We start from the raw sequence: 27,962 nt of genomic DNA, 5'->3' as shown, positions 1-27,962 counted from the left end.
GGTCAGTCGGTTAAGCACCTGACTTTGACTCAGGTCCTGATCTCATAGTGCCCTGTGTCAGGCACTATGCTCAGCAGAGAGTCTACTTCCCCCTCTCCTTCTGCACACACACTCTCTCTCTCTTTAAAAAAGCAGAACCTCAGGCCTACCTCCCCAATTCTGAAGCAAAATCCCCATTTCAACAAGACCCCCAAGTGATTCATATGCACCTTAATGTTTAAGTACCACTGTCTTAGAATATTCCCAAGCACATTTGATGCGATTTTGTGAAATCTAGAGGTCAGTCTTGTCTCTGAATCTAATAATTCACAAAGTTCTATACCAAAGGTCCCCATTCTCTTTCTCCTAATTCTTACTAGGGCACCAATATCCTGCTTTCCCAGCTGTCATTTTCCCTCTCACCCTTCTTCCCAACATTTACTATATCTTTTCTGAGTGATCTTCCTCAATCAAAGGAGTCTGGTATCATTTCCTTTCTGCAATTCTTGAAAAACTAGTAAATAATGAGATCTAATCTCCTAGGAGAACCACAAGCATCTGCTGGTTCTTGCTCTAAAAGTTTATCTCCACCCTCCTCCACCCCACCACTCACTCTACACTGCCCTCACTCCAAGCTATTTAGAGTTCCCTAAATAAGATGTGACCTCGGTGGTACATTTTCACATTTTCCCTTCCAGAGCAGGATGGTCTTTCCTTCCTGATCTACTTAGGAAATTCTACTGAATCCACCTAAATGCACAGTCCCCTGAAGCCTGTTCTATTACACCCAAGCAGAATTAATTTCTAACCAGTGTCAGTTTCATTGCATTTTGTACACACTACATATCAAATCATATTGAAATAATTTTTAGAGATGTATTTCTTCTTTATTCTTCTTAGAACCCAACCAGAACAGGTGATCTTGAATGACAGTGGATTTTATATATTCTTGGTCTCCAGCATTCCGTGTCTACCATATGGAGGATGATCAATGAACGCCTATTGAATGCGTAAATGATTCACAGTGAAATAAACCTTGTTCCTCAAATAATTTTAAATGTAATTTTGTAGAAAAATATTGAGTAACTTGTGTGTATTTTGATAGATATTAAAAATATATTACTAAAAGCAAAAATACATGAGAGGAAACTTATTTTTTATTACTGACAAATTTATTAATTACTCTTGGAAGAAAAAGTTATTAATGAGGTTCACGTGAATGATGTACCACCATTACGGGGTTATAGTTATAGTTATGAGCTGTTCCCCAAATTCGATGCCGTCTTGAAAACCTTATGAACTGCAGTAAGAGGTAGATTACAGCCTAAGCACGCACACTTGAATGTTAAGAGAACTTTTATTTTTGTTTGTTTGTTTCAAATACTGTTGAAGGGGCAGAGAGGGAAAACATAAAACTTTCAACCTGAAGTACAAAATATTAGAATTATCCAAGCTTAAATGGAAGACATACAACCTAGGCAAGCATTCAAAAATAAGGAACAGACCAACATCACCAGGGGAGCCCTTGCAAACCAAACTCAGATCCTACTTAAGTGTAGGACACTCAAAATCTCGATCAAGTTCACTGAAAGTGACAGAGAAAAATAGCAAAAGGAAAGAGAGAAAGGGAAAGGGGATGAGAATGAAGAAAGGAAGATGAAAGCCCCATGAAAATACTGGGTCCACTCAAGGTGCAAGAAAAGGAGGAGTGAGAAAGAAAGAGAGGGAGACTGCAACACAAGAACAATCCTCTTCCAATAATGGCCACTATCTCAACACTCGTCATGTGGATCACATGCTTGCTCATCTTTCTGTGGAGACCTGACAAGAAGCCTCTTCGCTAGAATTAAGTTTGGGGCTGTATACTTTACCACTCAGATTACATGTAAATATTAGAATTCAAACTACTCCTCGCTGACATGTGCATAAAATTTTGAAAACCATTTTCTTAATGATGCAAGGTCCTTCAGAAGCTCCAGTATTTCTATGTGTCTCCTTCTCAAGAAAAAAAATGCTGTTTTCATATAATGTCCATTTTCTTTCATAGTCCCTTTACACTCAGTAGCCCGATATTACAATGTGGGTAAACACCATGATTTTATTTTATTAATCAAAAGAGAGGTCAAGATGTAAAATACTATGAAAAAGATGACAACAGAAGGGTCTTAGTACAAATATCTCTAAGATTTGAAGCCCAGAACAAAATTTCTTATGTCTTAAATTTTATCTTGTTAAAGGACCCATAAAAAAATGACAATCCAGGGGCGCCTGGGTGGCTCAGTGGGTTAAGCCGCTGCCTTCGGCTCGGGTCATGATCTCAGGGTCCTGGGATCGAGTCCCGCATCGGGCTCTCTGCTCAGCAGGGAGCCTCCTTCCTCCTTCTCTCTACCTGCCTCTCTGCCTACTTGTGATCTCTCTCTATCAAATAAATAAATAAATCTTAAAAAAAATGACAGTCCATTTCCCTAAGGGCATTAAAAATTAAGAAATTAAGAAGTGTTTTAGCTCAAGCACTATTTTTGTCCAGTGGCGGTTTTCCTGACCATTTCATCACGTGGGACTGACCCTCCCTTCCTTTTACTCCACTGTATCTCTACTTACAAGATTACTGTTCAACTCAAATGTGCAGATTGATAAATTACTCCAAAGATGAGGTTATATCATACTAATCTTGCATTGGTCAGTTCCGCCCAGTTCTTGGCCCAAAGAATGCACTCAATAAATGTCTCATACATCAGTGCCTTTAAAAGCCAATGAGACCTGGGTGGCTCAGTGGGTTAAGCCGCTGCCTTCGGCTCAGGTCATGATCTCAGGGTCCTGGGATCGAGTCCCGCATCAGGCTCTCTGCTCAGCAGGGAGCCTGCTTCCTCCTCTCTCTCTCTGCCTGCCTCTCTGCCTACTTGTGATCTCTCTCTGTCGAATAAATAAATAAAATCTTTAAAAAAAAATAAAAAAAAATAAAAGCCAATGAGAGTAATAACATACTTCTCTTTATGTTTTTCTAGCGGCAGAAATTAATATATAGTTAAGCTAGAAAATGCATAGAGAAGAAAATTACAAAGCAGAAAAGTAGCATCTTTTTAATGTCAGTAACCAGAGACAACCTTCGTCAACACTATTTTCCCTTCCTCACCTATTGTCAAGTTCCTACCTTATGTATGTCAGTTAGCCCCTTTCAGATGAGCATTCACAAAGGGAGCTGCTTCGAATGTATTACTTACATCCTACTGCTTTTAAGGTTAATAGTTCTTAATTGTATTGAGACAAAAAAGGAAAAGGAATGAGGTAATGAGTTTGTACAGCTTCATCTATGTGGTGGTTGTTTTAATGACCTTCCCTTCTCTGTTTTTCTGACCCCCTTTTCTAAAACCGCAAAACTCACAACACTTTCAGTGACCAAGCATGCCTGACTTGTTTCAAGTCCAGATCTTTAGACATTTATGTTTATGTTTGTCTGCCCAGAGCTTTCAAATCAGAAAACAACCTTGCCCATACATACTGATGAGGGGACGATGCTGACAAATAATTTAGCTAATGCTGTTAGCTAAGAATAGCTCTGCAGAACTCCTGTTCTCATGTGAATTTGTTAGAGGGCCAGCGACAAACTCAATCTTCTTTCATACTCTGATGTTTGGGGTTATTTACTACCACCCGATTTTTGATTCCTGCTAAACATACACTTCAAATTTCATGACAGATATAAGCTCCATGAGACAACTTATAACAACTTTTCAGAAAATTGCACATTTGAGGATCCAATTTCATTCTTTCGTGCTACCACTGAAATCAGCCTTCTTTCTGATCACCAGGCAATTTTTCAACCTCTTTGAGATTTCTCTTCCTAAACAATTTCTTCTGGAAAAGCTTTTGGCAATAATTTAATGCTTTAGTCAGCCCTGATGATTTAGGTGAGTTTTAAAAATCTGAAAATAGATCCCAGTGAAAAGCAGCAGGGACTGAACTTACCTGAGAGTCGGTGTCTCCCTGATGAGAGCCTTGTTCTGTCACACTTAAATGGAAACTCAGTAAATAAAGACATGTTATTTTCCTTTTTTGTGCTTAGCTATAAGAATTCATTTACCAAGGACATGCCAGTGACAAAACTTCATTGCTTTCTCTAAGTAGTATCAATTAGTTTTTTAAAAGACAAAATTTGACATCAGCATTTGTTCTAATATTGTGTGTGTGCATGCATGTGTGTGTGCACACGCATGTGTGCATAATAGTCAAGAACATACTTAGTATGTGACCGTTGGGGTTCAAGTGTTGGCCTTGCCATTTATTAGCTGTGTGACCTCGGCTAGCTTATTTAACATCTTGGTGCCTCAGTTCCTCATCTATAAACTAATCTTAGTAACAAAACCAACCTCATAATATTTTTGTGAGAATTAAATAAGTTTGTACAAGTGAAGTTCTTAGAACATTGCCAGGCAGGCAGACTTCCACAGACATCTCCTCAAGGCTGCCTGTAGGATGGGCATGTTGTAGAATATTTCTAGAATACTGTTAGCCGTGAGTCCCTATAAAACAACCATATTATAATCAAAAAATATTTTGCCTTTTTAAAACTTTTTAAAGCCTCTATATTGATAGTTCACAAAGTTTGATGATCTTTACTACTTATCACTAATAATTTTTATATCTATTTATTTCTTCCAACAAAGATGGAGAAAAGATATATAAATATCTTTTGCACTAGAATAAAGCTTCTTGTTTACCCGGTCCTATAGTAAGTGTTTCATATGTAGAATTTTATTTTATTCTCACAAATTCCTAAGGAGTCAGATTCTCTTATTACCACCAATTTACACACAGGGAAATCAAGGCTCTGGGAGACCACAGAGATCACTAGAAGTGTCAGAGCAGAGAATGAGGAGATGTCTGTGTGACTACAGGGATAGACGCTGAGTTCTTAAGAATGGCACTTAATTATGGAAGGGGCTACATGGAAATTCAGTTTAATATCCTCATTTCCCAGTTGAAGAACCTAGAGCAAGACAGGGACTAAGCTCATGTAAAATCTAGGTCTCTTGCTTTAGTCTGAGGGTCTCTCTGTCACACCACACTGCATTCTCCTTTCCTTTAGTCTAATCCTGGATTTATATTTTCCTACTTACTCAGTGTTGAGCAGAAAGTCAGGGGAAAAAACATTTTTGCCCTGAATATATTCCTCCCCCACACATCCATTTTTTCCCCTTTGAAGTAGCAACAACAGCTGCCAACCAAGGATCCCCCGGGGCTTAGAGAGCATCAGTCGGCTTCACAGATGAAGGCAAAGATGAAAAGACGGAAATCCCTCCTTTAAAGAACTTTGCTAATGTTTTTCACTCTAAATTCACTCTTTCATTAGTGAACACTTTTAAGACAACCTTGAAACCTCAAGGCAAGAGTAGCAAAGCACTAAATTCTGGGAGCTGCAAGTGGTCCCTAACTGATTGCCAAGAGCCAAATGAAGGGGAGTTGAGTGAATGGACACTAAGGTCCCCAGCTTCTCTAAATCATTTTGTTTAAACTCATCCTTTCCATAGCCTACAGTCTCTTCCACCTCCCCTACATTGTTAGAGACAAACTTCATTAACCAAAGGCAATATTTATTTAGTGTTCCAGTGGTTTGAGCCCTTTATCAAGAGAAGACATCACAAGAGTTAGAAACAATATTTCCCGGTTTAGACCAAAAGTATTTGCATTCTAAATCTAAAATCTGGACAGAAAAAGCCTTCTTATATACATAAAAAGACACATGCAAAATGCCATATTTTATACTGATTCATTTTACAAAAAGTAAGCTCTATTGTAATTCCACACTGAAAATTATCTCCTTTTAAAACAAAGGGCAAATTATGAAGAAAACAGTAACATATTTATTTAGTCATCTGTTTAATAAATATTTATTGAGCATTTACTATATTCTAGTTCTTACTATATTCTATATTTAGGCACTCACCTAAACGTTCACTTCCACGAACAAAATGGGCAACAATCCTGCCTTCGTGAAGCTTCATTTCTAGTGGGAAAAAAACAATAATAATAAACAGGATGAATAAATAAAATATATTGAGATGCTAACTTGTGATAAATTCTAAGGGAAAAAAAGTATCAAAAGACATTAGAAGTAAGCAGTCGAAAGGAAAAGAAATCTGAGATGGTATGGTCAGCAAAACCCTGATGAAAAGGTAATTTTTGAAATAAAACAAAAAGGATTTGAGAGATTAAAATTCCACCAGAGAAGAACAAGTCCAAAGTTCCTGAGTTGGAAGATTATCTTGTATCTCTGAGAAAAATATCCAGGAGAGTATAGTAGCTCCAGTGCAGTGAAAAAAAGGGAAGAGTTCTAAGAAATGAGATCAGAAGAATAAAAGGAAATGAGATTATGTAGAACCTTACAGCTCATACTAAACATTTTGACTTTTACCATGAGCAAGATAGGAATCTATCCAAGAGTTTTAAGCACAGAGATAACATCTGACATAGTTTACTAAAATCCGGTTCAGGGAGTTAAAAATGGACTGAAGTAGTACAGGGTCAACAACTGGTGGGTTTTAGAATAAACTAAATGAGAGATGATGGTGACTTGGAGCTGCATGGTAGCAGTGTGGTATGGTGTAAAACACTGGATATATTTGTCAAAGTAGAGACTAGAAGACATGTTCATGGAATTGAAAAGGAATGTAGAAAAAAAAATGTTAAGTTTGAAACTTAACTTTCTGACCTGTCCAACTAAATCATGGATTGGAAATGGGAAGACTAGAGGAATGTCTGCGTATATGTTTGTTTTTTTTCTTTTCTTCCTTTCTTTTCTTTTTTTTTCTTTTCTTTTTTTTTTTAGTTTTGTTTTGTCTGCTAGAGATGGGAAAGGAGCTCATTTTTTAACATGTTTAATTTAAGATGTCTATTAAACATCCCAGTGGAGATGTCAAGTAGATAATTGGATATACAGGTCTGAATTGATAGGAGAGGTCTGGTAGGAAGAAATGAATTTGGGAGTCATTAGCATATAGATGAGGAAGATTCAACAAAGAGACTTAGACAGAGAGGTCAGAAAGTAGAAGGAAAACTAGGTGAGTGAGTGTGATATCCTTGAAGCCAAGCAGAAGAAATTACTCCAAGGAGGAGAAAGTAAAAGTATAATGAATGCTGCTCCTAGGTCAAGGAAGTTGAGGTCTGAGACTTGACTGCAAGATGTGGGATCATTTAGCAATGTGGGATCATTGGTAGCCTTGATAAAAGTAGTACCGGCAGAGTAGAGAAGTGTGGACAAAAACCTGATTAGAAAGAAAGAAACTAAAGATGATGAGTATAAACAACTCTTTCAAGAAAGTATACTCTAAAGACATGAGAAATAGGGAAATAAATGGGTAGAAAGTAGGATCAAGAAAACACTGTTTGTATGTAAAATAAGAGATATAAGGGAGTGATCCATTAAAGAGGGAAATTTCTTGATGCCAGAAAGAATTAAGACAGTGGTCTTTGAGTGGGTCAGATGAATGTGATCTAGGGCAGGCTACTCAAAGGGTGGTCCAAAAATGGCTGGGAGACTGCCAGAAGTGCAAATTATTTGACCTTATGCTAGAGCCAATAAATAAGACTCTTAAGGGTGGGACCTAAAGATCTGGGTCTTAACAAGCTTTTTAGGTAATTCCTAAGCATAATAGTGTGAAAGGTACTACCTAGTACACAGGTGAGGGATCCACCTTATTTAGGAACACAGACAATTCATCTATAACAACAGGAGAAAAGGTGGTATATGTGGGCTTAGGTGAGGTACTAGGTATGGTTGTGACCTAACAGAAATTTTCTAGTTATTACTTTGACTTCTCAATGAAGGAGGAAGCGAGAATACTAGTCCCTTCTTCTGCTTTGAGTTGGACTATCAATTCTAGAGACCCAGAGTGCCATTGTGTTGCATAGCAGGGTTGTATTAATGTCTTTGTATACTCCAAGCCCAACTCCGTCACCCTTTGCAAAAACAAACTTCCCACCTTTTCAGGGCCTAATGTTCCTTAAACTGATCTATACTTTCTGACCCTGCCTCAATCATGCCATTTCTTACCAAAAACAATGTTACCACTTATGGAGCATCTGCCATGCTACAGGCACTTCTAAATATATTCTCTCATTCAGTCCTTTCACATTGATTCATGTATCCATTATTTTACAGATGGGAAAACGGGGGACTCATAAGTGGAACTGTTTATTTACCTAATCATTCACATGCCACACTCTCCAGGGAATAGAGCATCACCAAAGTGATTTCAACACAAGCACTCTGTTTTCCTCAATTTTATGCCACTCCTCCCTCTTTTTTTACTTAAGGGGCTAAATGAGTCCACTCTGTTTTTTTCCAGAGGCTACATTGGTTTAACTGTTCTTTTAGCCAATCAGTACAAGTCATATTTCAGTGTTCTACCCAATTACTACTCTCTCCTCCTCCCCGGGTCTCCTCCCCCTTCCTATTCCCGCTCCCTCCTTCCCCCCCTTCCTCCTCCTTCTTCATCAATGATTACTTTACTCCCTAAGCTGTATCTTCACAATCACATTTAATATGCTATTTTCCTCTATTTCCTAAACCATCCACAAAGTTTAATTTTTTTTCAATTATAAAAATAAAGTATTTATTTTTATAGGAATAGTAGCCTATTCCTTCTTAAATTTTCTATTATTGAACAAGTAACATCAATCTCTTTCTCATTTTGCCTAAAGTTAAACTTTTTGGTTTTCTTTTTTTTTTTTTTTAAAGATTTTATTTATTTATTTGACAGAGATCACAAGTAGGCAGAGAAGCAGGTAGAAAGAGAGAGAGGAGGAAGCAGGCTCCCTGCTGAGCAGAGAGCCTGATATGGGGCTTGATCCCAGGACCCTGAGATCATGACCTGAGCCGAAGACAGAGGCTTAACCCACTGAGCCACCCAGGCGCCCCAAACTTTTTGGTTTTCTATCATATTATAAGTGGCCATCAGGTCTTTTCATGCATTTACTTTTCATGTATTTCCTTACTTCCAAAGCTGGGTTCCCCAAACCCCCACATATACCTGCCACACAAATAGCCCCAAACTAGAAAGTGTTTTGAGCATTAAAGCACTGTTAAATGTTTGTGCTCCATATCAAGGGGAAAAAATTCCAATGACAGAATATTTTGATATTACATAAGATCATCTGTAAGTCTTTCTTGGTCAATATTTGCTTATTAATTATTTATCATATAGGTTTACCATGAAATATATTCTAGGTAATAAAAAACAGGCTACCATAAAAAAATCTAATGAATATATACATTAATCAATATCTTTCAGCAGGTCATAAGCAATAATGCACTGTTACAGGTTCTAAAGTTATTGACTTACATTAAGATTCTAAATAAATAAATAAGTAAATAAGTGTGTAGTCAGGTTATGTTTTCTGTTAGATTACTAACAGAAATCTGTTAGATATAGTAATATTTTCACTCTTTACTAGCGATGGAACTTTTAAAATTTTTTTTCAAGAGAAATGTATAGGTAATCATGTAATTAAATCTAGATATTATCTTAAAGTCTAAATAAAATCATTGGTAGTTTAAGACACTGTGTGCCTAAATTAACCATTTTTGTCTTCTATGTAGGACATATTATTTTTACTAGGCCCTTGTGGTCTAGTGAAATTAACTCTTCTGAACTCTGTATGTTTGGTAAATTATTATTCAGGGATTTTCTCCACCATAGAAGACCCGTATCTGGTATGTGACAATGAACTTTATCTTCTTCTTACATCATACTTCCACTTGTATTTCTCATCCTGATGAATATTCACCACCCAAACCCCAAATCTGAAATTCCCCCAGGGTAACTTCCTCTCCCTCACTTCTTACATGTATTCAATCAATGAGTGTTATCAATTCTACCTCAAATCTTCATGGAATCCATCTTTTTGAAGTTCATGGAGTTTCTTATTTCCAGACCTCCTCCACTTTTGCCTGAACTTGGAGACCATGGCCTTAAGTGATCTGCCTGTCTTGGATTTACTTTGCTGTTCCTGCAATACCCATCTGTCTACCTTGTATCATAAAAATGCCAAAGTAATAATAATTTGAGATGCAAATCTCAATAACTAATGACTTCACTGCTTTGCTCTAAATTCTTGAATTACAGACAAGATCATTTCCAGACATCTTTAGGTGATCCTGAAGGTCTGGGAGCTGGTCACTGCTAGCATTTTCAACTTCATCTCTTGCTACTTACTCCATCACCACCATTCACACTATTCTTCTGGATCTTCTGTAACCGTGGGGTTTCTTGTCCTGAAAACAGGTTGTTACTTCTACATAAAATCATCACCTCCCTCATCTGCAAACTAGAACTCAACTTCTAAAAATGGAAATTATAATGATAATCACTTCACTAGATTAGGAGAGCACAGAAAATTATTTAGCTCTTTACAAATAGTAGCTGTTTTTATTTCCCACAGCTAATAGTCATTATAATATAAGCTTTTTTTATTTTAATGTGTGCCATTTAAACCTATTCTTAAAACAACACATTATAGATTTGATGTTGTTGATAAACTCCACTGAATTATACACTTTGACTACCGTCTCTTTCCATTCTTTAGTTATTTGCATCTCTAGAATTACTAGAATTATTTCTGGAGTTACTAGAAGCATTACATTTGTGTTGGTTTTCTTCTTTTTGTTTAAGTATGCATTTTTCTTTTTTTTTAACATTTATTTCTTTATTCTTTTGATAGAGAGAGAGAGGAGAGGAAAGAGGATAGGGAGAGGGACAAGCAGACTCTGTGCCCAATGAAGGGCTCGATTCCACAACTCTGAGATCATGACCTGAGCCAAAATCAAGAGTCAGACACTTAACCAACTAAGCCACTCAGGAGCCCCTCTCCTTTTTTTTTTTTTTTAATTTTTAAATAAGAGCATTGTCTCCCCTGACAATCTATCCTATATTCTTCTAAAGATGCTATTATTTTGCTGACTGATAGCTCATTAATAACTATAATTACTATCTCCATGTTGCATCTTAAATTCTCTAGCCATTGCATGTATTTAGTTTTCAATCTGGAAATTACACTCTTGAAAAAATACTTCCCCTCCTAAATCAGGTAAAATTCCAGGTGTAGTTTTCAAATAATTAGATTTATAAATTCACTTTGCTTTTTGTTACTGCCACATTGTAATACGTGTAAAACTGCACAGTCCTTTCTCTGAATACTCTTATGCAAGGCTAACTTTAATATATGAAGTATTGTGCTTTTATCCTTATTGATTTCTCATATTATATAATAATATACATATAATATGTAATAATTTCAGGCTTAGGCTTTCTAGGCCTGTGGTTTAAAAAAAAAAATGAGTCAACTAAAATCATTTGGATGTATTTTGAAGGGGAAAATAAAAAGCCTAAATTCTTAGGTAATAGAAGGAAGATTTAAGGAGTCTCTCAGTATTCAACTTAAAACTCCTTTTGAGAATAAAGGGCATACACACTTCTATAAATATGTATCTCTTTCATTTTATTAAAGACATTTCCTTTATTTCTGCTGCCAAAACTGTTTATGAAAAATATGTATCTTTGACTGAGAATTTGAGCTACAAACAATTCCAGAATTCTCCTAAGGAATCAAAATAGTATGTTTCTTTCTTATAACAGGTTCCTTTTCATTTAATTTTCATTCAGCCATATTTCCCTTCATGTCTTCTCTCCACATTTTTTTTTTTAATTTTAGAACACATATATTGTACAAGACAACCACCTCGGAATTATTCCATTCGGGACCTGAGATTTAGATATGAGCAATTCATAGTATTTGTAAAAAGAATATAATAATTCTATCCATAAGCCCCAAATTCAAAATACATATTTGCCAATCCAACTCTAATAAACAGATCATTGAGTCTTAAAGCTGAAAGGGGCCTTAGAGATCGTGGAGTCCAAACCTGAAAACAATGAAAGCCAAAAAATGTTAAGTCACTGGCCAGTCACTCAACTAACCAGAGAATAGGACTGGACCCTCAGGCTCCCTAAATCCAAGTTCTGGGTTCTCTTTTAATAAGTCACATGTTCTCTTGTGACTCCTGGTTATCAGTCTGTCATTCTGCACAAGGTGAAAATACAGTTAACAGAGTTTGTCTTTTGTCTGAGCAACTTAAGAAGCCCTCATTCTTAAAAGTAAAATTGGAAACATGAAATTTCCATAACAGAAGCTTTCCTCTAAGGCTGCCTTTTCTGTCAGTTCACAAGTAAGTTGCCTAAGGTAATGTTTTCCACAGGCAGTAGCTATTCATCTTTGACTTTTTTTTGTTTTTAGAGGCAACAATGCTAATTTTAGGTTACTGTTTAAAAAACATAAAATAAAAATATCTTACTCTCAATATCTGATCATCTTGGAAATTCTTTGCAGACTTGTTTTCATGCTCTGCCTGAAATTACTCTGTCTACGCCTGGCGAAATCCGTAGATATTAAATTTGATGTTTGAAATGTGCACTTTGGCAGACCTCCATCCAAAGGTGTATTTTTTATGAAGGATAAAGAGCAGCCGATTAGACTCACAAAAACCCCAGAGGAAATAGACTCTGTTGATGATAACTCCCAACAGTGGAGCAGAAAGAGCTCAAGTTTCCCTCTCCCTCCAACCTATGCTCTCCAAATTATCAACCAAGCCCTATCAAGAATATTTCCTTTGATGAGCCAGCAAAGTGTCCGGAAAGGAGGGAGAAGGAAGAGCAAGGCACTTCCCATGAGGGTGAGGTAAAGAGATTCTGTGAGCTTTCCCCAGCGATTAGAGCTGGAAAAGTTGATCTCTTTTCATGCTGTAAATGTGGCGAGCTGCAGTCACGCCTCCCGCTGCCAGCCCAGCTCCGGGATCTTAATCAGTCACTATGAAAACTCATTAGCTTCACGGCAATGAGTCCTCCACTGCTGAAGCTTGGCGCTGTGCTTAGTACCATGGCAATGATCTCAAACTGGATGTCCCAAACTCTCCCATCCTTGGTAGGACTGAACACCACGAGGCTGTCGACGCCAGATACCTTAGTAAGTCACTCCGGTGGGTTTGGCCATCTTCGGAAGTAAGTGCTTTAAACCAGTGGGCTTGATTTTCTAAACTGTAAAGGCTGAGATTTTGCTTCTGTATTTACAGGGCAGCTTCACGGATTCGATATTTATGTGCTAACTTTAGTCATGGGTATTTCTTTGTGAACACTTTAAAGCTACACCAAAAAAATAAATAAATAAATAAGTGTACTGTCTGAGAAATTAGCTGTGAAAGGAAATACTTGACTCCTTCAATTCTTAAGACTGATAAACTCTAACTTAACTATTTTAACCTGAGGTTTGGAAGGATTCTTTAAGAAATGTGTTTTGTTGTTTGTTTGTTTGTTTGTTTATCATTTTGCTTCTTCTTTTATGTCTGTAAAATTCCCATAATTTTACCTGCAGAGTATGCTATAGAGTATATTCCATCTAATCTAGTTTTCCTATAGCAGGCTCTTCCCTGGAATTCAATTCTTAAGACTGTTTGCAATGCCTTCGGTCTGAGAAGCCAACCTCTTTTAAACATAAATTTTAAAAAACCTTCAGCAATTTAAAGCCTGCCAAAAAGACTTTAAGAGACACAAGCAATATAAAACTTACTTGATGATTTATCTCTCTTTGTTTAATTTTTTATAAAGATTCTCCTATCATAAGCCTAGCTCCTGTAGTCTTCATTTACCTAAAATTAATGTCTTTTTAACCCTTCCCATGTTATAACAAAATCTTTTCTGGTAGTTTGAACCACAGTTTAGTTTGCAATACTCTAAAACCTTTCAAATAAAAATGAAAATGCTGGTTTTTCAGACAGAAGTTAACAAATTCAAACAGAAGGAATATCCTCAAAAAAATCCTTTCCCTGCTATCAAATAAAGGATACAGAAACAATTAGCATTTGGAGCTCTTTACCTTCTTATCTTTATCTATTTTTACCACTGGATTACTCCAGTGGATCAAAAAGTCTGATACTTAAAAAAAAAGTAACCTTCCATTTTCAAGACTTATTTGCAGTTACTACAAATAATTAATTAATCTATCGATGTGTAACTGAGTAGAGCCAAATCAAATCGATTATATAATTTGCTAGATTGAGCTGGTTCTTAGGGCATGGACAGAGCACATGTGAGGCATACTATGACCCACTTTTATGTTTACCTCCCTTAGATCATTTAAGTCACCTCACTGCCTCTACTGTTGAAATTTCCCTCCCTTCCTGCATGATGTATGTATGGCAGAAGGGATATAAAAAAGATTTCTAGTTGTAAAGAAAACATGATATGTCATCAACAAACAATTATAAAATCAATTTACATTAGCTACTATACACTGAGCCAATTTTTCTCAATGTTCAAAGAACCTGATAGTTCTCGACAATTTAGTGGTTGAATTAACTCTTTCAGCAAATAAATCTAAACTAAGATATTCATGAATGATTTATATCACAAACATCATACCTTGGTTCTGATATGTCTATTTTTTGTGTATGTAGACGTTGGTTTTCTTATTTCCTATTGTTGTTGATGGAGAAGAATCAAATTTCCAAAATTATGCATGATTCTTTTAGGACTTCTAGTTATCTTGTAAGGTTAAAGTAAATTCATTTTCTTTACTTCCCGATTAGTAATCTATTGGCTAAAAAACATAAAGCATTGCCGTGGTCTCTGAAGGTTCTGATATGACCAAATCCACCTCTGGGTGACCAAAAAAAAAAAATTAGGGACATTTACACTATGTTATTCTTCACTAGAAAGGAGAAACCAGCTTGCAAAAGCTATTTTTTTTTAATGTTTTACAGAAGTCGCATACTTTACAGAACGATGGCTATGGCACTTCCCTACCTTAGTTATTCAAGATGATGGCTTATACCTTATGATTCCCATGGTGACAAATGAATGAATCTGTATTTCCTAGATTAAGATCATAAAAGGTTAATGCTGGAAAGGATTTCTGAAATCATCCAGGCCAGTTATCTTCACACTATTTTTGGCAGTGGTACCTTTCCCCCACCCCCCCAAACTAAATCTTATGTAATACACGCTCTGTTGAGTGAAACTTGAAGTGGAAATCCAGTTTGTAAAACAGGTCATGGATGGAATATTAAATTAAGGGAGGGCATTTATTGGCCCCCACCATCTGCTCTCTCCCCACACAATCAACCCCTTGTCCTAGACAAGATTCCTCCAGAGAAAACTTACAGACCTCAAGGGTTCAGTTGGAAATATGAATGATCTAATCCAACCTCCTCATGCCGCAACTGGGAGGAATGACCCAAAATATGTAAGTGACAAAACATATTTCCCCCAGCTAGTGAATGAGAGAGCCACAGGTAGAAGAAAGTCCTCTGACTGCAGTCCTGATGAGAGGAGTGGTCTCATCCTTTACCAGTCCTTACCCTTCCTGGCCCTGGTGCCACAGTAGGTTCATTCTGCCCTAATCAGATGGTTTCCCATAACCCTAAACTCTACTTCCCTTCTATGAAAGGGTTAGCATTGCCCTTCCTAGTAGATTCAGCTAGGATATCCTGCCCCTTTTAACTTTCTTGCTGAATGTCCTCACTTTAGACAGTATGAATGGGATGAGCCTGCATTTGTAAACATCAAAACAAAACAAAAGAAAAAAAGAGTAGGTCTTAAAATTTGTTTTCTGATTGTTTATGGGATGTGCAGATGGCAAAAAGTGCAGATTTACACAAATATGAAGTCTTTCTTTAGAAGGGTAGTTTCAAGTGACCTGAAAAAAAAAATAAAAATAAGGAAAAAAAAAAAAAAAAGGATTTCAGTGATTAAATGCAATTAAATCTGTTTATAGCAAGTATCTCTGAAATAGGCAGTGTACATTTGATTGTCTCAAAAGCTGAAAGAGGTTTTTAAATCTCCAAGATATTTTTGTTAAATACAGCTCCTTAATAGGGGAATATACTCCCTCTCATTTTTGTTGGAATCTTGAAACATTTCTTTATTGTCCTCTTTGGCCCTGTTTTTCTCTCTTTTTCCTTTCTTTTTTTTCCTTCCAATTTATCACTGGGCCCAGCAGCCACTGGAGAGGCTAGCGTATGCAGAGGTGAAGCCTTGGCTCTAAGAAAGCTCAGGCCCCCTCTGGCACTTCTCTCTGATGCAGAGTAACTGCCCCTTGAGGCTGAGCTTCTGAAAAATGCCCCACGCTGTGGCCTCCTCACCAGGAAGAACCTGGAAAAGAGCAATTAAATAAGCAGAGGACATTCAGCAGCCACCAGCTGCTCCCAGGCTGCCCGACTGCTGGGGGGGGAAGAGGCCTCAAAGGGAACCGGTGGGCCTAAGTGATTTGTTTTGCTACAGTTTCAAACATCTAGTTGACTTCTCCTCATAAATAAACTACTTCACTGAGTTAGTCCGTTTTAAGTCCTGTGAAATGAGAATACCCTGACTCAAACTCTCCACACTTTCTACATTTCTTATTCTCAACTCACCGACGTTTTTCAGTCTGCACGGAGACACCAGAGTTCTGGTTTACAGTTTTTCTCCCTCAGATCCTTAGGCAGTATCCCTCTTGTGAAAGGGCAGCTAAGCAAATTAAGGAGTGGGAGATGGATGAGAAAACAGAACTGCAAATCTTGAGAGCCACAGAGAAAGCGATAATTGCCTTTTTAGAGAAGAAAGGTAACATGGATACAAGAGTAGATGTATTCCTGTGTGAGCCCTTAAAGCAGAAGTAGGGCCAAAAGGGGAAAATGACAAAGACAGAAGTTCAGATGGAGCCCCTCAGCTTGCCGCCAGTGGAAGGGGCTGCCTGTGAAGCTGCGACATTCTTACCGTGCAGAGTTCGAGTGGAAGCACAAGAAAAGACAGAAGCGTGACTGAGTGGAAAGACACAGGGCTGGATATACCTCTGACTGAGTCTTTCCCAACTCTAAGTCTTTGGGATTTCCAGAACATGAACAGAGGTGTTCAACAGACCAAAATTTTTATCTTTAGGTTTTTGTGTTTGTCATTTGTTTTTGTTGTTGTTGTTTTAATAGTTGTTTTTCTTGGAGCCTTGAGGCTTTCTTGAAGGAAAATATGCATTTCTTATTTCAGTTCCACCTAGTCTCGTAAGAAATAGGAAGAAAACTGCTATGCAGTGACCTCTTTATTAACACATCCTCTAGAACACAGCTTCCTTCAGTGTGGTCTGTCAACATCTCTCCCATTCCTTTCCTCACACTTCTCCTTTCTTCACAACTAAAGTCATTAGCATGCTAAACCACATTTCACTCTCTGAGATCAAACATACCCTCAGACGAAAAAATCTGTAAGGCGTTTCATCATCACTTCAGTCTCCCCACTCTAAATCAAATAGGATCTAACAAATGAATTTTTCCCCTGCTTTATTTTCCCCTACCTTCTACACCACTTCTAATAGATTCCTTATTCTTTTTTTTTTTCCTCAGTCTGTACTTTTATGAAATGCCTAGAAACTCAAGATAAAACATAAGACCTAGCAATGTTCAACTCGCTGATTCGGTTCCCTTGAAAGGATCAAAATTCTGTCTTTTGTCTGCCTGTCTACCTGGGTCCTGATAAAGGATTGCAGAGCCCACCACAGGGACATCCAGTTGTCTTGCTGAGCCTTTACTGCTAACAGCTTCTCCGGGGTGCCAACTGCTACTTATTTCCATACTTTTTAGATGATGCCCTCCATCTGCCTGCATGCCTCTCCTCCATAGCAAATTTTTTGACTTTTGGTAAATGGACATAGAATATCTGTCCACATTTATCTGCAGAGGATAGAAGAAAAGACAGTGCTGACAGCTGAAGAAAACTTGGTCTAAAGTCCTATATGTGACATTGACTAAATGCATGACTTGAAAAAAAAATTGCTTATGTTGAGTTTCAATTTCCTCACAAGTAAAATAATGTCAATGTCTAAGGAAGGGTCATTCTTTCAAAGAAAAGTAAGATTGAATCAAAAGGTGGGATTTTATAAACAGAAAAACAAACGGAAATGCATGATGTTTTTCTTTATTTTTACTTTTACCTCAGTCTTCAGGATCTCTCTTTTCTGGTACAAAGCCCTTGGAGTTTTGGGAGAACTCTCACAGTAGCTTTATATTTATAAGGCATAGCTTGGTAATTAAATTATAAGGAAAGAATCCAGACTTGAAATCTAATTGTTAAAATTATCATTTTAATTCTCTTATTTAGAGCATTCTTAAATATTTCATGAGTTCTGCAATATTAAAAACTGCTAGATAGTTCATTTAGTTCTTCTAATTAACACAAAGGGTTCAAAGAGGACTGCATCAGTAACCACTACGATTAGAGATGCTTTGGATAGTAATAAACGTCATGCATCCTCCAGGTCCAAGTACTGGCCTTCACAGCAGTTCCGAAAAAGCTTTCAGGGTTATCTTCAGCGTTTATAGAAGGAAATTTCAGATAACTGGTGACGCAGTGTGGTGGCTAAACTTTCAGACCGGACAACATACTGACATCAGACTACAAATCCCAGCTCTGCTGATTAACCCCTGCATGACCTTGAGCAAGCTCCTGACGGACTTTAAGTTCTCAGTTCCCTCATGTATAAAATGGGGGGAATAACATAACCTCATCCATAAGGTTAGTGTGATATTCAAAGACAGTGGTACATGTGAACTGCCAAGTAATGGCTAGAGCTCCATCAACAGTTGCTATTACTGTGAGTTTTACAGATACCTGAATAGTTGTTCTTGTAAGTTAAAATGGCAAGTCTTTTTTCATTGGTATCCAAAAATTTTCTAAATATTTCCTTCCCCGCTGAGGTCTAACTGGTTTTACTTTGATCCTCTTTTCAATGACAGTTGTAGATACCCTAAAAGAGAGCACCCGAGATGCACATAAAGCTTTCTTTATTTATCACCGACCCTGACAAAGAGGCCTCTATCAAAACCCAGGGGACTGTCAGGCACTCATCTTTTACATTAGCTCTTTTCTCTTTTGAGTTACCTTTTTCTTGCCAAAGAGGTAACTTCTTATAGTTGAGATCATTCAGACTAACTCTACAGTAGATAAGGTCATGGCTCTTTTCAGTGATTCTTACAAGAAGACAATTGGAAGTACAAACAAGGCTGGAGTCTGCTTTTATTAAGCTGACACTTGAGGGAGAATGCTAAATGAACATCAAACCCTATTCACCTTTCCTGTTTCCCTCATTCCAGAGAGCAACTGACACCTTGCCCTGCCATGATAAGCTCCTCACTAGTTAGCCAAACACTTGGCAAGTGAACACCAATATTAATGCTGCCAGGTTTAATAATCAGTGTTTGCACTGCTGTTAAAGATATTTTAATATTATAATTGGGTGACCCATGCTCCTTTAGACAAAAGCTAAATTTATCCTAGTGACAAGACTTAATTTTCTGACATATCTGAAATTTGTGTCCAATGCGAGGTGAATTCTAACAGAAACTATAGGACCTGTGTCTAGATATTTAAACCCCACACTGTTACTTAGTTTAAACCTTTAATGGTACCACTTACTCTGGTAAACTGTTCCTAACCCCATTCTATAATCTCTGAATTTTTTCTTCTTTCAGAAACATTGTAACACAATAATCTTTAAGATGCTATCTGATTCTAACAGTAGACAATTTTAAGTACATCTTCCTATCCTAACTCGATATTCAAGCATAAATGCTAGAAGGGATGAGAGAATGAAAAAGAAAGAAATAATAATGAATCCAGTGCTTCAAAAATAAAAGGCAGCATAGGAAGCTTCCATGAATTATCTGAAAAGGGAGATTAAAAGGAGCACCGGCACCATTTGCTTCTCATTATAGATGAAGTACAAGGACTATGACATCTTCCAGAGTTTCCTGAGTTTACAACTTACAGCTTCTCTGATTATTTGTTCTTGATTGTTGTTGGAATGCCCATCAGCACCCTCTAGTGATTATTGCTGAAGCCCTTGAAAGAAAAAGTGAGATTGATACAAAGGGTGGGATCTTATAAACAGAAAAACAAACTGTAATGCAAGATACTTTGAAAAGAAAAAGAACTGTGTGTTGGTTGATGGTATGTCATGATCTGGGACCTGGGACAGGATAAATAAGAAACAGTATCTGTTCTGCTATGAATTCTAGAGACACAGACAATCTCACAGAGGATAGCAGATCTGTAAAGAGGGAAGTCAGCCTGCAGTCAGCCTGTAGTCAGAGGAAGTCACCTCTGTAAAGAGGGAAGTCAGATCTCTAAAGAGGGAAGTCAGTTCTTTAAAGAGTCTGCTTTCAATCTGGCAAAACACTCCAGGTCTATAGGCAAACAGCTGAGTCCAGGAACACGGGGCATTGTGCAAGACAGTCCTCTGCTGGCTTCCCTTCACCTCCTGGTTCCTAATCGCATCTCAGTTCCCAACCCCTAACCCTTCGCTCACTCTTCTTCAGCCTTGGTCCTCCAATCTGATTCATTAAATACCTTATTTTCTAAATTAAATTCATTTCCCTCTTCTCCTGATCATACAAGAAATACCTATCTGCTGAATCCCTGAAACCCCAAAATGACAGATAGAGAAAGGCTGATAAATTTCAGATCCTAGCTGTACAAGTAAGCCAGAGCTTACTTATGCAGGAAATTTATTACTTATTACTGATTTATCTGATATTTCCACAGGAAAAACAAATTCAGATCAAATTAGATGGTTTGTCTGTATAACATCTGTTAGGTGGTTTTTCAATATTCATGATTGACCTTTAAAAACAATTATCTGGCTGTTCAACATCATACTGATAGGACATTGTAATTAAAAGCAGGATCTAGACCTGCACTCTCCAGTAAGGAGGTCACATGTAGCTACTGAGCATTTGAGATGTGGCTAATCCAAATTGAGCTAAGTCATAAGCACAAAATGCACAGTTTCAAATACAGTACCAAAAAAAGGAGAAAAAAACAACGTGAAGTATCTCACAAATAATTTTTGTATTGATCACATGTTGAAACATTTTAGATATATGGACTAAATAAAATATATTAAGGTTAATATTATTTCTTCCTCCTTTTTCAAGCCTGTTAAGAAAGCTAAAATTATTACATTTCCAGTAGACAGTACTGGCCCCAAGCATACTGCCTGGTTTCACAGAAGCTCTACTACATCCAAGCTGAGTGTCCCCAAGTAATTTCCTCTTCTGTGAAATGGAAATAATAATTCCTGCTTCTCAGAGTGCTTCTTTGTACTGCTGTATCATCAAAGTCAATGCATGTGAGCTGTCCTTTGGAACAGGGCCTGACCTTGAACAGGCTGCACTCTTCAGTCCAGGCAATCCCCAAAGAGAAACTCAACTGAGAGTCAAGCTACCGATAATCTCAGCGGCTGGGAGAATGAGTGCCTCTTTGGGCATCCACAACGACTTCTGCTTGTATGATGGAGAGCGTATGTTCAAGCACAGTTCTTTCTGAAAAGTAACTTGATGGAAAATGGGGATACTTACCTTTGTATCTGATAGAATGTACTCGCTATAACAGGAAATATCTAGTGGCTGGGTATAAACTAAGTGTGGAAATAAAACAGATGAAAGGCAAATAGCAATACTAGAAAATATGCATTAAATGCCTAATGAATGATACAGACAATCTTTTGGAATAGGTAAAAACCATAAGGGTTTACTAAGCCAAAGGTTTATAAAACAGGTATTCCAAGCAGGAGAAACAAAATGAGTGACATACAAAGATATGAATCAAGGCGGCATACTTTCAGGACACAAATAGACTAATTTGGTTGGAAAGAAGTTTCTTATAGGAAGATACAGGAGGAAAAACTAGAAACATAAATAAGAGGCTGACTTTAAGCTGCCTCCTTTACTGATAGGAAAGCCACTTTAGGCCAGGGTTCTAGAGAGGTAGGGTGGTAAGTGCACAGAAGTAATTTAAGAAGATGAACTTGGCAGACTATGTCAAAATACTCTCTTGAACTTCTCTGGGACTCTGCTTCCTTTGCAAAACCATGCTGATCTAATTCTTTTTATCCTAAATTCTCATACGCTACTTTTCTAGCTTTACTCATTGGCCCTTCAATACACAGGAAGGTCCTTAAGACAGGGCTTGCTTCAGAATATCACCTATGAATAATAATCAGAAAAAAATATATATATATACTACAAACTACCATTCACCGTTGAGAAAGACAAAGTAACAGATCTTATATCGAAAGACTGGTGATACGTGATTCAGTGGTTATCAGATGTTTCTAAAGTTGCACTAAAATGTCCAAATATGACAAAAAACATGAGGGAGGGCTGTTGGGTCAATAAGTAGTTGATAATATGAGCGTATAGGGGCACATGAGTGGCTCAGTGGGTTAAGCCTTTGCCTTCAGCTCAGGTCATGATCTCAGGGTCCTGGGATCAAGCCCCGCATTGGGCTCTCTGCTCCGTGGTGAGCCTGCTTCCCCTTCTCTCTCTGCCTGCCTCTCTGCTTACCTGTGATCTCTGTCTGTCAAATAAAAGAATAAAGTATTTTAAAAAATAATATGAGCATATAGAAAGAAAAATTCTCCTTCTGGGGCACTGATAAGGAAGGTGTAACTGAGTGAAGCTATGCTGCCTATAGAAGTTGTTTATCTCTTTCTAACATGAAAGAATAAAAACCAGAAACTTGAATTATCAGAAAAGATGTTTTGCTTAAAATGCTACAAACCCGCATTCTCTTTATCCTGTAACGGAAGTCTGTGTTGTGTGTTTGCCATTGGTTTCCTCAGACTCAGATTAGTCCCAAAGAAGGGTGGCAAGTGTACAGCTCAGCCCAGGATCCTGATGGACGGTGCATATGCACAGTGGTTGCTCCAGAACAAAACTTGTGTTCCCGGGATGCCAAAAGCAGGCAGCTCCGCCAGCTTCTGGAAAAGGTAGGTATCCCGTCCTCCATGCACTTTTTTTTTTTTTTTTTAAACTACCATTCCTTGAAAAGGAAATGTGGGGAAGCCGGTACTGATGAGGAATGTCCTCCCAATTTTTGTCTCCCTTCTCAAACTTTTATCCCTCTTCCTTAAAAAGAGTACCTCAAGCTTCCTATTCTGTTCTATTTATATTACTTTCTATTTTTCTCAATCATACCTTCTTAAGACTGGCTATCATATGCCAGTTGGTCTCTCCTTAAGAAAAAAAAAAAAAAAAAACACACAAAAAAGATAAGCAGTCTCATTCCCATGCCAGAAATTTATTCTCAACTCCGAGGATCGCACTAGGCTCTTCGAGCTCATGCATTTGAATCCCATTAACAACCTTGCAAGGAAGTTAAAATAATGGAATGCAATATGCAAGCTATCTGAACAGATAATGAATAATTTCAAGTATTTATCATCATTCTCTAAGCCATTCCTTTGAACATTAAGCTCTTCAATTTCATTCAATAGCATTTTCTCCATATAATTTACTTAAGCCAGATCCATAACAATCAAACGCAGAATACCCTTGATTTATTCTTTTTTACAGATAACAGTCAACTCATGAAGGGTTATTTATGTTTAGTTTGAGGAGGAAGAAAAAAAAAACAATGAATGGTTCTTTCAATTATTCTCATTCAGAATTTCACTGTGTTGGGCTCTGAATATAGTAGGACAGCTGGGTAGCCAGACTGATGGAAAGATGGCAACATGTTGGAATTTTAAATACCTTCAGGGATAACAAGATAAATTAGGTAGTATGTGCTTTCAAGGACACGGTACTCAACGATTCACTCCGCGCAATATCATTCTCATGATCATTCACGCAATGATGGCAGTGAGTAGGAACTTTTTATGGAAAATTAAAAGAAGCTAGAAAAATGAAAGCATCAGATCTGTTAATACAGACACGACGGCTTTATGCAATTCCAAGTCTAGGAACAATAACCTTCTTCTACTGCCATATAATGAAAATAAATTTGCTCCATGTACATTACTTGGAAGTCTATTGATGCGCTAAGATTTTAAGAAAGTTTCTTTCTTGTTTTTATACAATGATTAGTCCTGTTTTTCCTCCCCTTCTCCTCAGAGATGTCATCAATCTATTGGCTCTCTCTTCTTAAGTCTCTTTTTATAAGATCCCATCTTCCCTTGCTCCTTCAATATCTGTCTCCTAGACAAGAACAAATGTCATTTTCATTCAAGTTAATGACCTTGGCTAATGTACTTCTCAGCTATTAGAAATCATGACATAGGAACTGTGATTTGTCTTGGGTATTACTTACTTACCCATCCTGACTTTCTTTGTTTCTATGAAAAAAATCCAAATACATAGTTTCATATTTTTTGGTTACTAGGGAAATTAATTACATTGGTAAAAAGATTTAATTTTTTAAATCCAATTTTCTCTTTTCTATTAAACTATATTTCTTCTCAAATTACAGACTTTCTGCTTCTATATTCTTTTCTGTGCAAAAGCACCTTTTCTCTATACCAACTACATCGGTATAAGAAACACATCATTAAACACTGTAACCTTATTTCTATCACTGTTTTTCAGTAAAGCATTACACAATACACATCCCTATACAGATTCAGATTCAGACATTTCTTCAAAAATCAGTCAAAAAAATTCAAATAAAGTGTCAGGAAGTGGATAATACCCTCTATAGCTCCAAAGTGAAGTATATTCCAGAAATATGAAAAAATCAGGAATTAGTGTAGGCTGAATAAGGCAATATTGGATCATAAATATATATATATATATATATATATATATATATATATATATATATATATATATAATATCCAGGAGGTTGGCTGAAAGCAATCACTGAAATGTCCATGAGCACTCCATATAATATGCACATGTTTAATTTTTTTTTTAAGATTTTATTTATTTATTTGACAGACACAGATCACAAGGAGGCAGAGAGGCAGGCAGAGAGAGAGGAGGAAGCAGACTCCCTGCCGGGCAGAGAGCCTGATGTGGGGCTCGATCCCAGGACCCTGGGATCATGACCTGAGCCGAAGGCAGAGGTTTTAAACCGCTGAGCCACCCAGGCACCCCATGCACATGTTTAATGTTTTAAAAGAAATTCTAGAAGATCACACCTTAAAAAATCATTGTATTTAAGTGACCCAAAAATCCACAAAATTTATTTTAAAATGTAGCTTTCTATAAGTTACGTTTTTTAAATTCCTCACTGGAGAGTATCATAGGTCACAAGAAACAGTCATGAATACATAGAGAGGCTTGAAGGAAGGAAGTAGCCCCGGTTTGCTGCACTGACCCAAAGAAAAGTCACGTGAAACAAGCACTTCTTATTCACACTGAGCAAGTTCCTTCCTGACTTCTCTATAGTTTCCCGTCTATCTAAGCTGCCAGATGTAAAAACAGGAGAATGAGTTTAAGCAGCCCACTCACTATTATTTACAGAACTGATTTAGTCATATAATAAGGAAGTATTTTTAAGAAGAATAATGCTATGAACAGAATGTCCCATATATCATATCTGTATCCAGTCCATTCAATCCTCACAGTCAAGGTCCCTGCCCTTCTAAGTGTACGTAAAGGAAACTGCTCTTTGAGGTTAAAGAACATACCAAAGTCACTTAACCAGTAGGCTGTGGGGCTTTATTAGATGAGTTTGGCATTTTCTCACCATCATGCTAGCGTCAACCAGGATGTCATGGTCGTACCCACTCTTGAATGATGTTCTGTCAAACATTTTTAATCAGTATCTATATTACTTAATAGTTTAAGAATTACGGGGCACCTGGGTGGCTCAGTTGTTTAAGCCTCTGCCTTCAGCTCAGGTCATGATCTCAGGGTCCTGGGATCGAGCCCCACATCGGGCTCTCTGCTCAGTGGGGAGCCTGCTTCCCCCTCTCTCTCTGCCTGCCTCTCTGCCTACTTGTGATCTCTATCAAATAAATAAATAAAAATCTTTTTAAAAAATAGCTTAAGAATTACAATTGCTTTCACAATATTTCTGGTCTTCATATGCCCAAACTAAAACTGTTCGCTTAAAAAATGTTTGTTAGCTATGAGGCTTCTCTGTACAGTTGAAGATGTTCTGCATTGTCTAGGATAGTATTTCCTAAAGTGTGATTTCTGGAAGAGGGTTCCAGTGGCATCCTCCCCATAGAATGGTTTTAAGAAACACTGTACATGATACTTCACTCTTGATTTCCACCACACCATTTAATGCTAAAGGTTCTGGGAAGACCTACAGCAAAGTATCTGTTTGGTTTTGTTAATGCCAGGGCTGACCAAACATATTGAACTGTAGGGCTGCATTTTTTTCCCAAGATAGTCTCCACAGTAATTATGAAATAGAGTGAAAATCTAAGTTAATTTGTGTTTAAGGTCAGAAGTGCCTCAGATATTTTATTTATGCAAAGAGCCAAGAGAAATAGTTTAAAAAATTATCAACGAAGTTGCCAGTGAGCTTGCCAGATGTGGACAGAGCATCTAAACACAGGGACATCCATGAAAATTAAAGTGTAGAACATGAGAGATGAACAGACTAGAAGAGGAACCACAAGTCTCCGTCCTACAACCTTAACCATGGGAATCCAGTCTCAGGTACAATCAGGAAACATGCTCAGGGGCTCTCTGTAAACAATAGGAAACTAACATTCCTGGGCATATCCAGCAGGAAAAGCAAAAGAGAGCCCAGAGCCAAATCCCTTCTAACTAGACAGCTGTACCTCTATCCATTACCCCAAAGGTAGCTCCTATAATTATGTGTATTTCTACATTATAGATGGTCACAATCAAGTCTCAGCAAAAACTTTCAGCACCATTTTTCACAGCACAAATAAAGTTGAAAATTAACTCCATAGGGTTAGTCAGAGGCAAAAAAAAAAAAAAAAAAAGAGAGAGAGAGAGAGAGGCTATTTTAACTGTATCCAGAATACCTTATTTGCCTATCATTTTTTAACTGTACAGACTGACTACATATATGGAATTCCTAGGAAAATATTGGTCAGGCCAATGATGGTTATCTTCGGAGACAAATGCTGTATTCAAATGTGTAGATAGTTTAATACCAGTGGTTTTTCTTTATTTATGCTTAAACTTAACAGAGCTGAAAATTATTTTGAGAGCATTAAATTTATTCAAGTTGCAGTCACCATCTCCATCTTTCAGTGTTGTCTCGGTAATTTTGTGCTTCACTATTTTTCATTAAAAAATAAAAATGTAGCTGCCTAAGTAGGAATGATAGTAAATTAAGAAATATTTGGGAATGATGTAATGCTATAGTGTAACAGTAACAGAAAAAGGGAATTTTCCTTAAAATATTAAAATACTAATTACCTATTACTACAATTGGAAGTCTAAGATAATTTTACCTAATAGATATTTATTGAGCAATTACTCTGTGCCTGGTTCTGTGTAAGGTCTTGGAAATAAAAGATCTGAATAAGATGCAGCTTTGTTCTGTGTAAGGTCTTGGAAATAAAAGATTTGAATAAGATGCAGCTTTGAACATCATGGAGTTCACACAAGGGCAGTCGCTTCTGTTCTCCTACCCAACACACAAAATACACAATTAGTTTTAATATAAGCTAGACTGTAATATATCCCGAAAAGATAGCATTTATAAAAGGCAGGACTATGGATGAAACAGCAGGAAAAAAAAAAACAGGAAAATATAATCTTCTTTAATAAGTAGAAAGAATAGGCAACCCAAGGCAGCAAAATTCACTGCCATTTTAGAATGCTCCAGTTCTGAGGAATGTACCAACAATAGGCTCTTTATAGCTAGCTGGTCCACTGAGCTTTGTGACATACATGATGACAAAAATTGAATAAATTACTCTTTCCTCATTTGTAACTCACAATTGTTGCAATAAAAATAACTTGTTACTGAAACATAAATAATACATGTTTATTTAAAAATAAAAAGAATAATGCATAAAAATGTATGAAACAAATTAAAATTCACCTGAAATTCCACCACAATGTTTTTTTGGTGTTTTCACATATTCATTTCATGCAAATAAAACGTATAATTCTATGCAGATTTACATATATTCTATTTAGCAGGGACTCCTTTCTATTATATCCATTACTTCTCTTCTCACTCACGTCT

The 27,962-nt window shown here is 37.1% G+C and overlaps 1 protein-coding gene across 3 annotated transcripts in view; it reads left to right on the top strand.

Annotated features, from left to right (window-relative positions):
- The window catches only part of OLFM3 (olfactomedin 3), a 202,957-nt gene that overhangs the window by 142,724 nt on the left and 32,271 nt on the right, over window positions 1–27,962 (top strand). The window contains exons 1-2 of one of the 3 annotated variants that reach the window (XM_059375563.1): window positions 12,697–12,996; window positions 22,675–22,821. In XM_059375563.1, the coding sequence (XP_059231546.1) occupies window positions 12,868–12,996; window positions 22,675–22,821 (276 nt within the window). In that variant the 5' untranslated portion in view covers window positions 12,697–12,867. Of the gene's footprint in view, window positions 1–12,696; window positions 13,032–22,674; window positions 22,822–27,962 lie in introns of those variants that run through there. The other 2 variants (XM_059375565.1, XM_059375564.1) reach the window with 2 other exon arrangements.

The sequence above is a fragment of the Mustela nigripes genome, chromosome 14 (assembly GCF_022355385.1).
Source record: "Mustela nigripes isolate SB6536 chromosome 14, MUSNIG.SB6536, whole genome shotgun sequence".
NCBI lineage: Eukaryota > Metazoa > Chordata > Mammalia > Carnivora > Mustelidae > Mustela > Mustela nigripes.
This window is presented reverse-complemented; position numbering and strand designations above follow the sequence as displayed.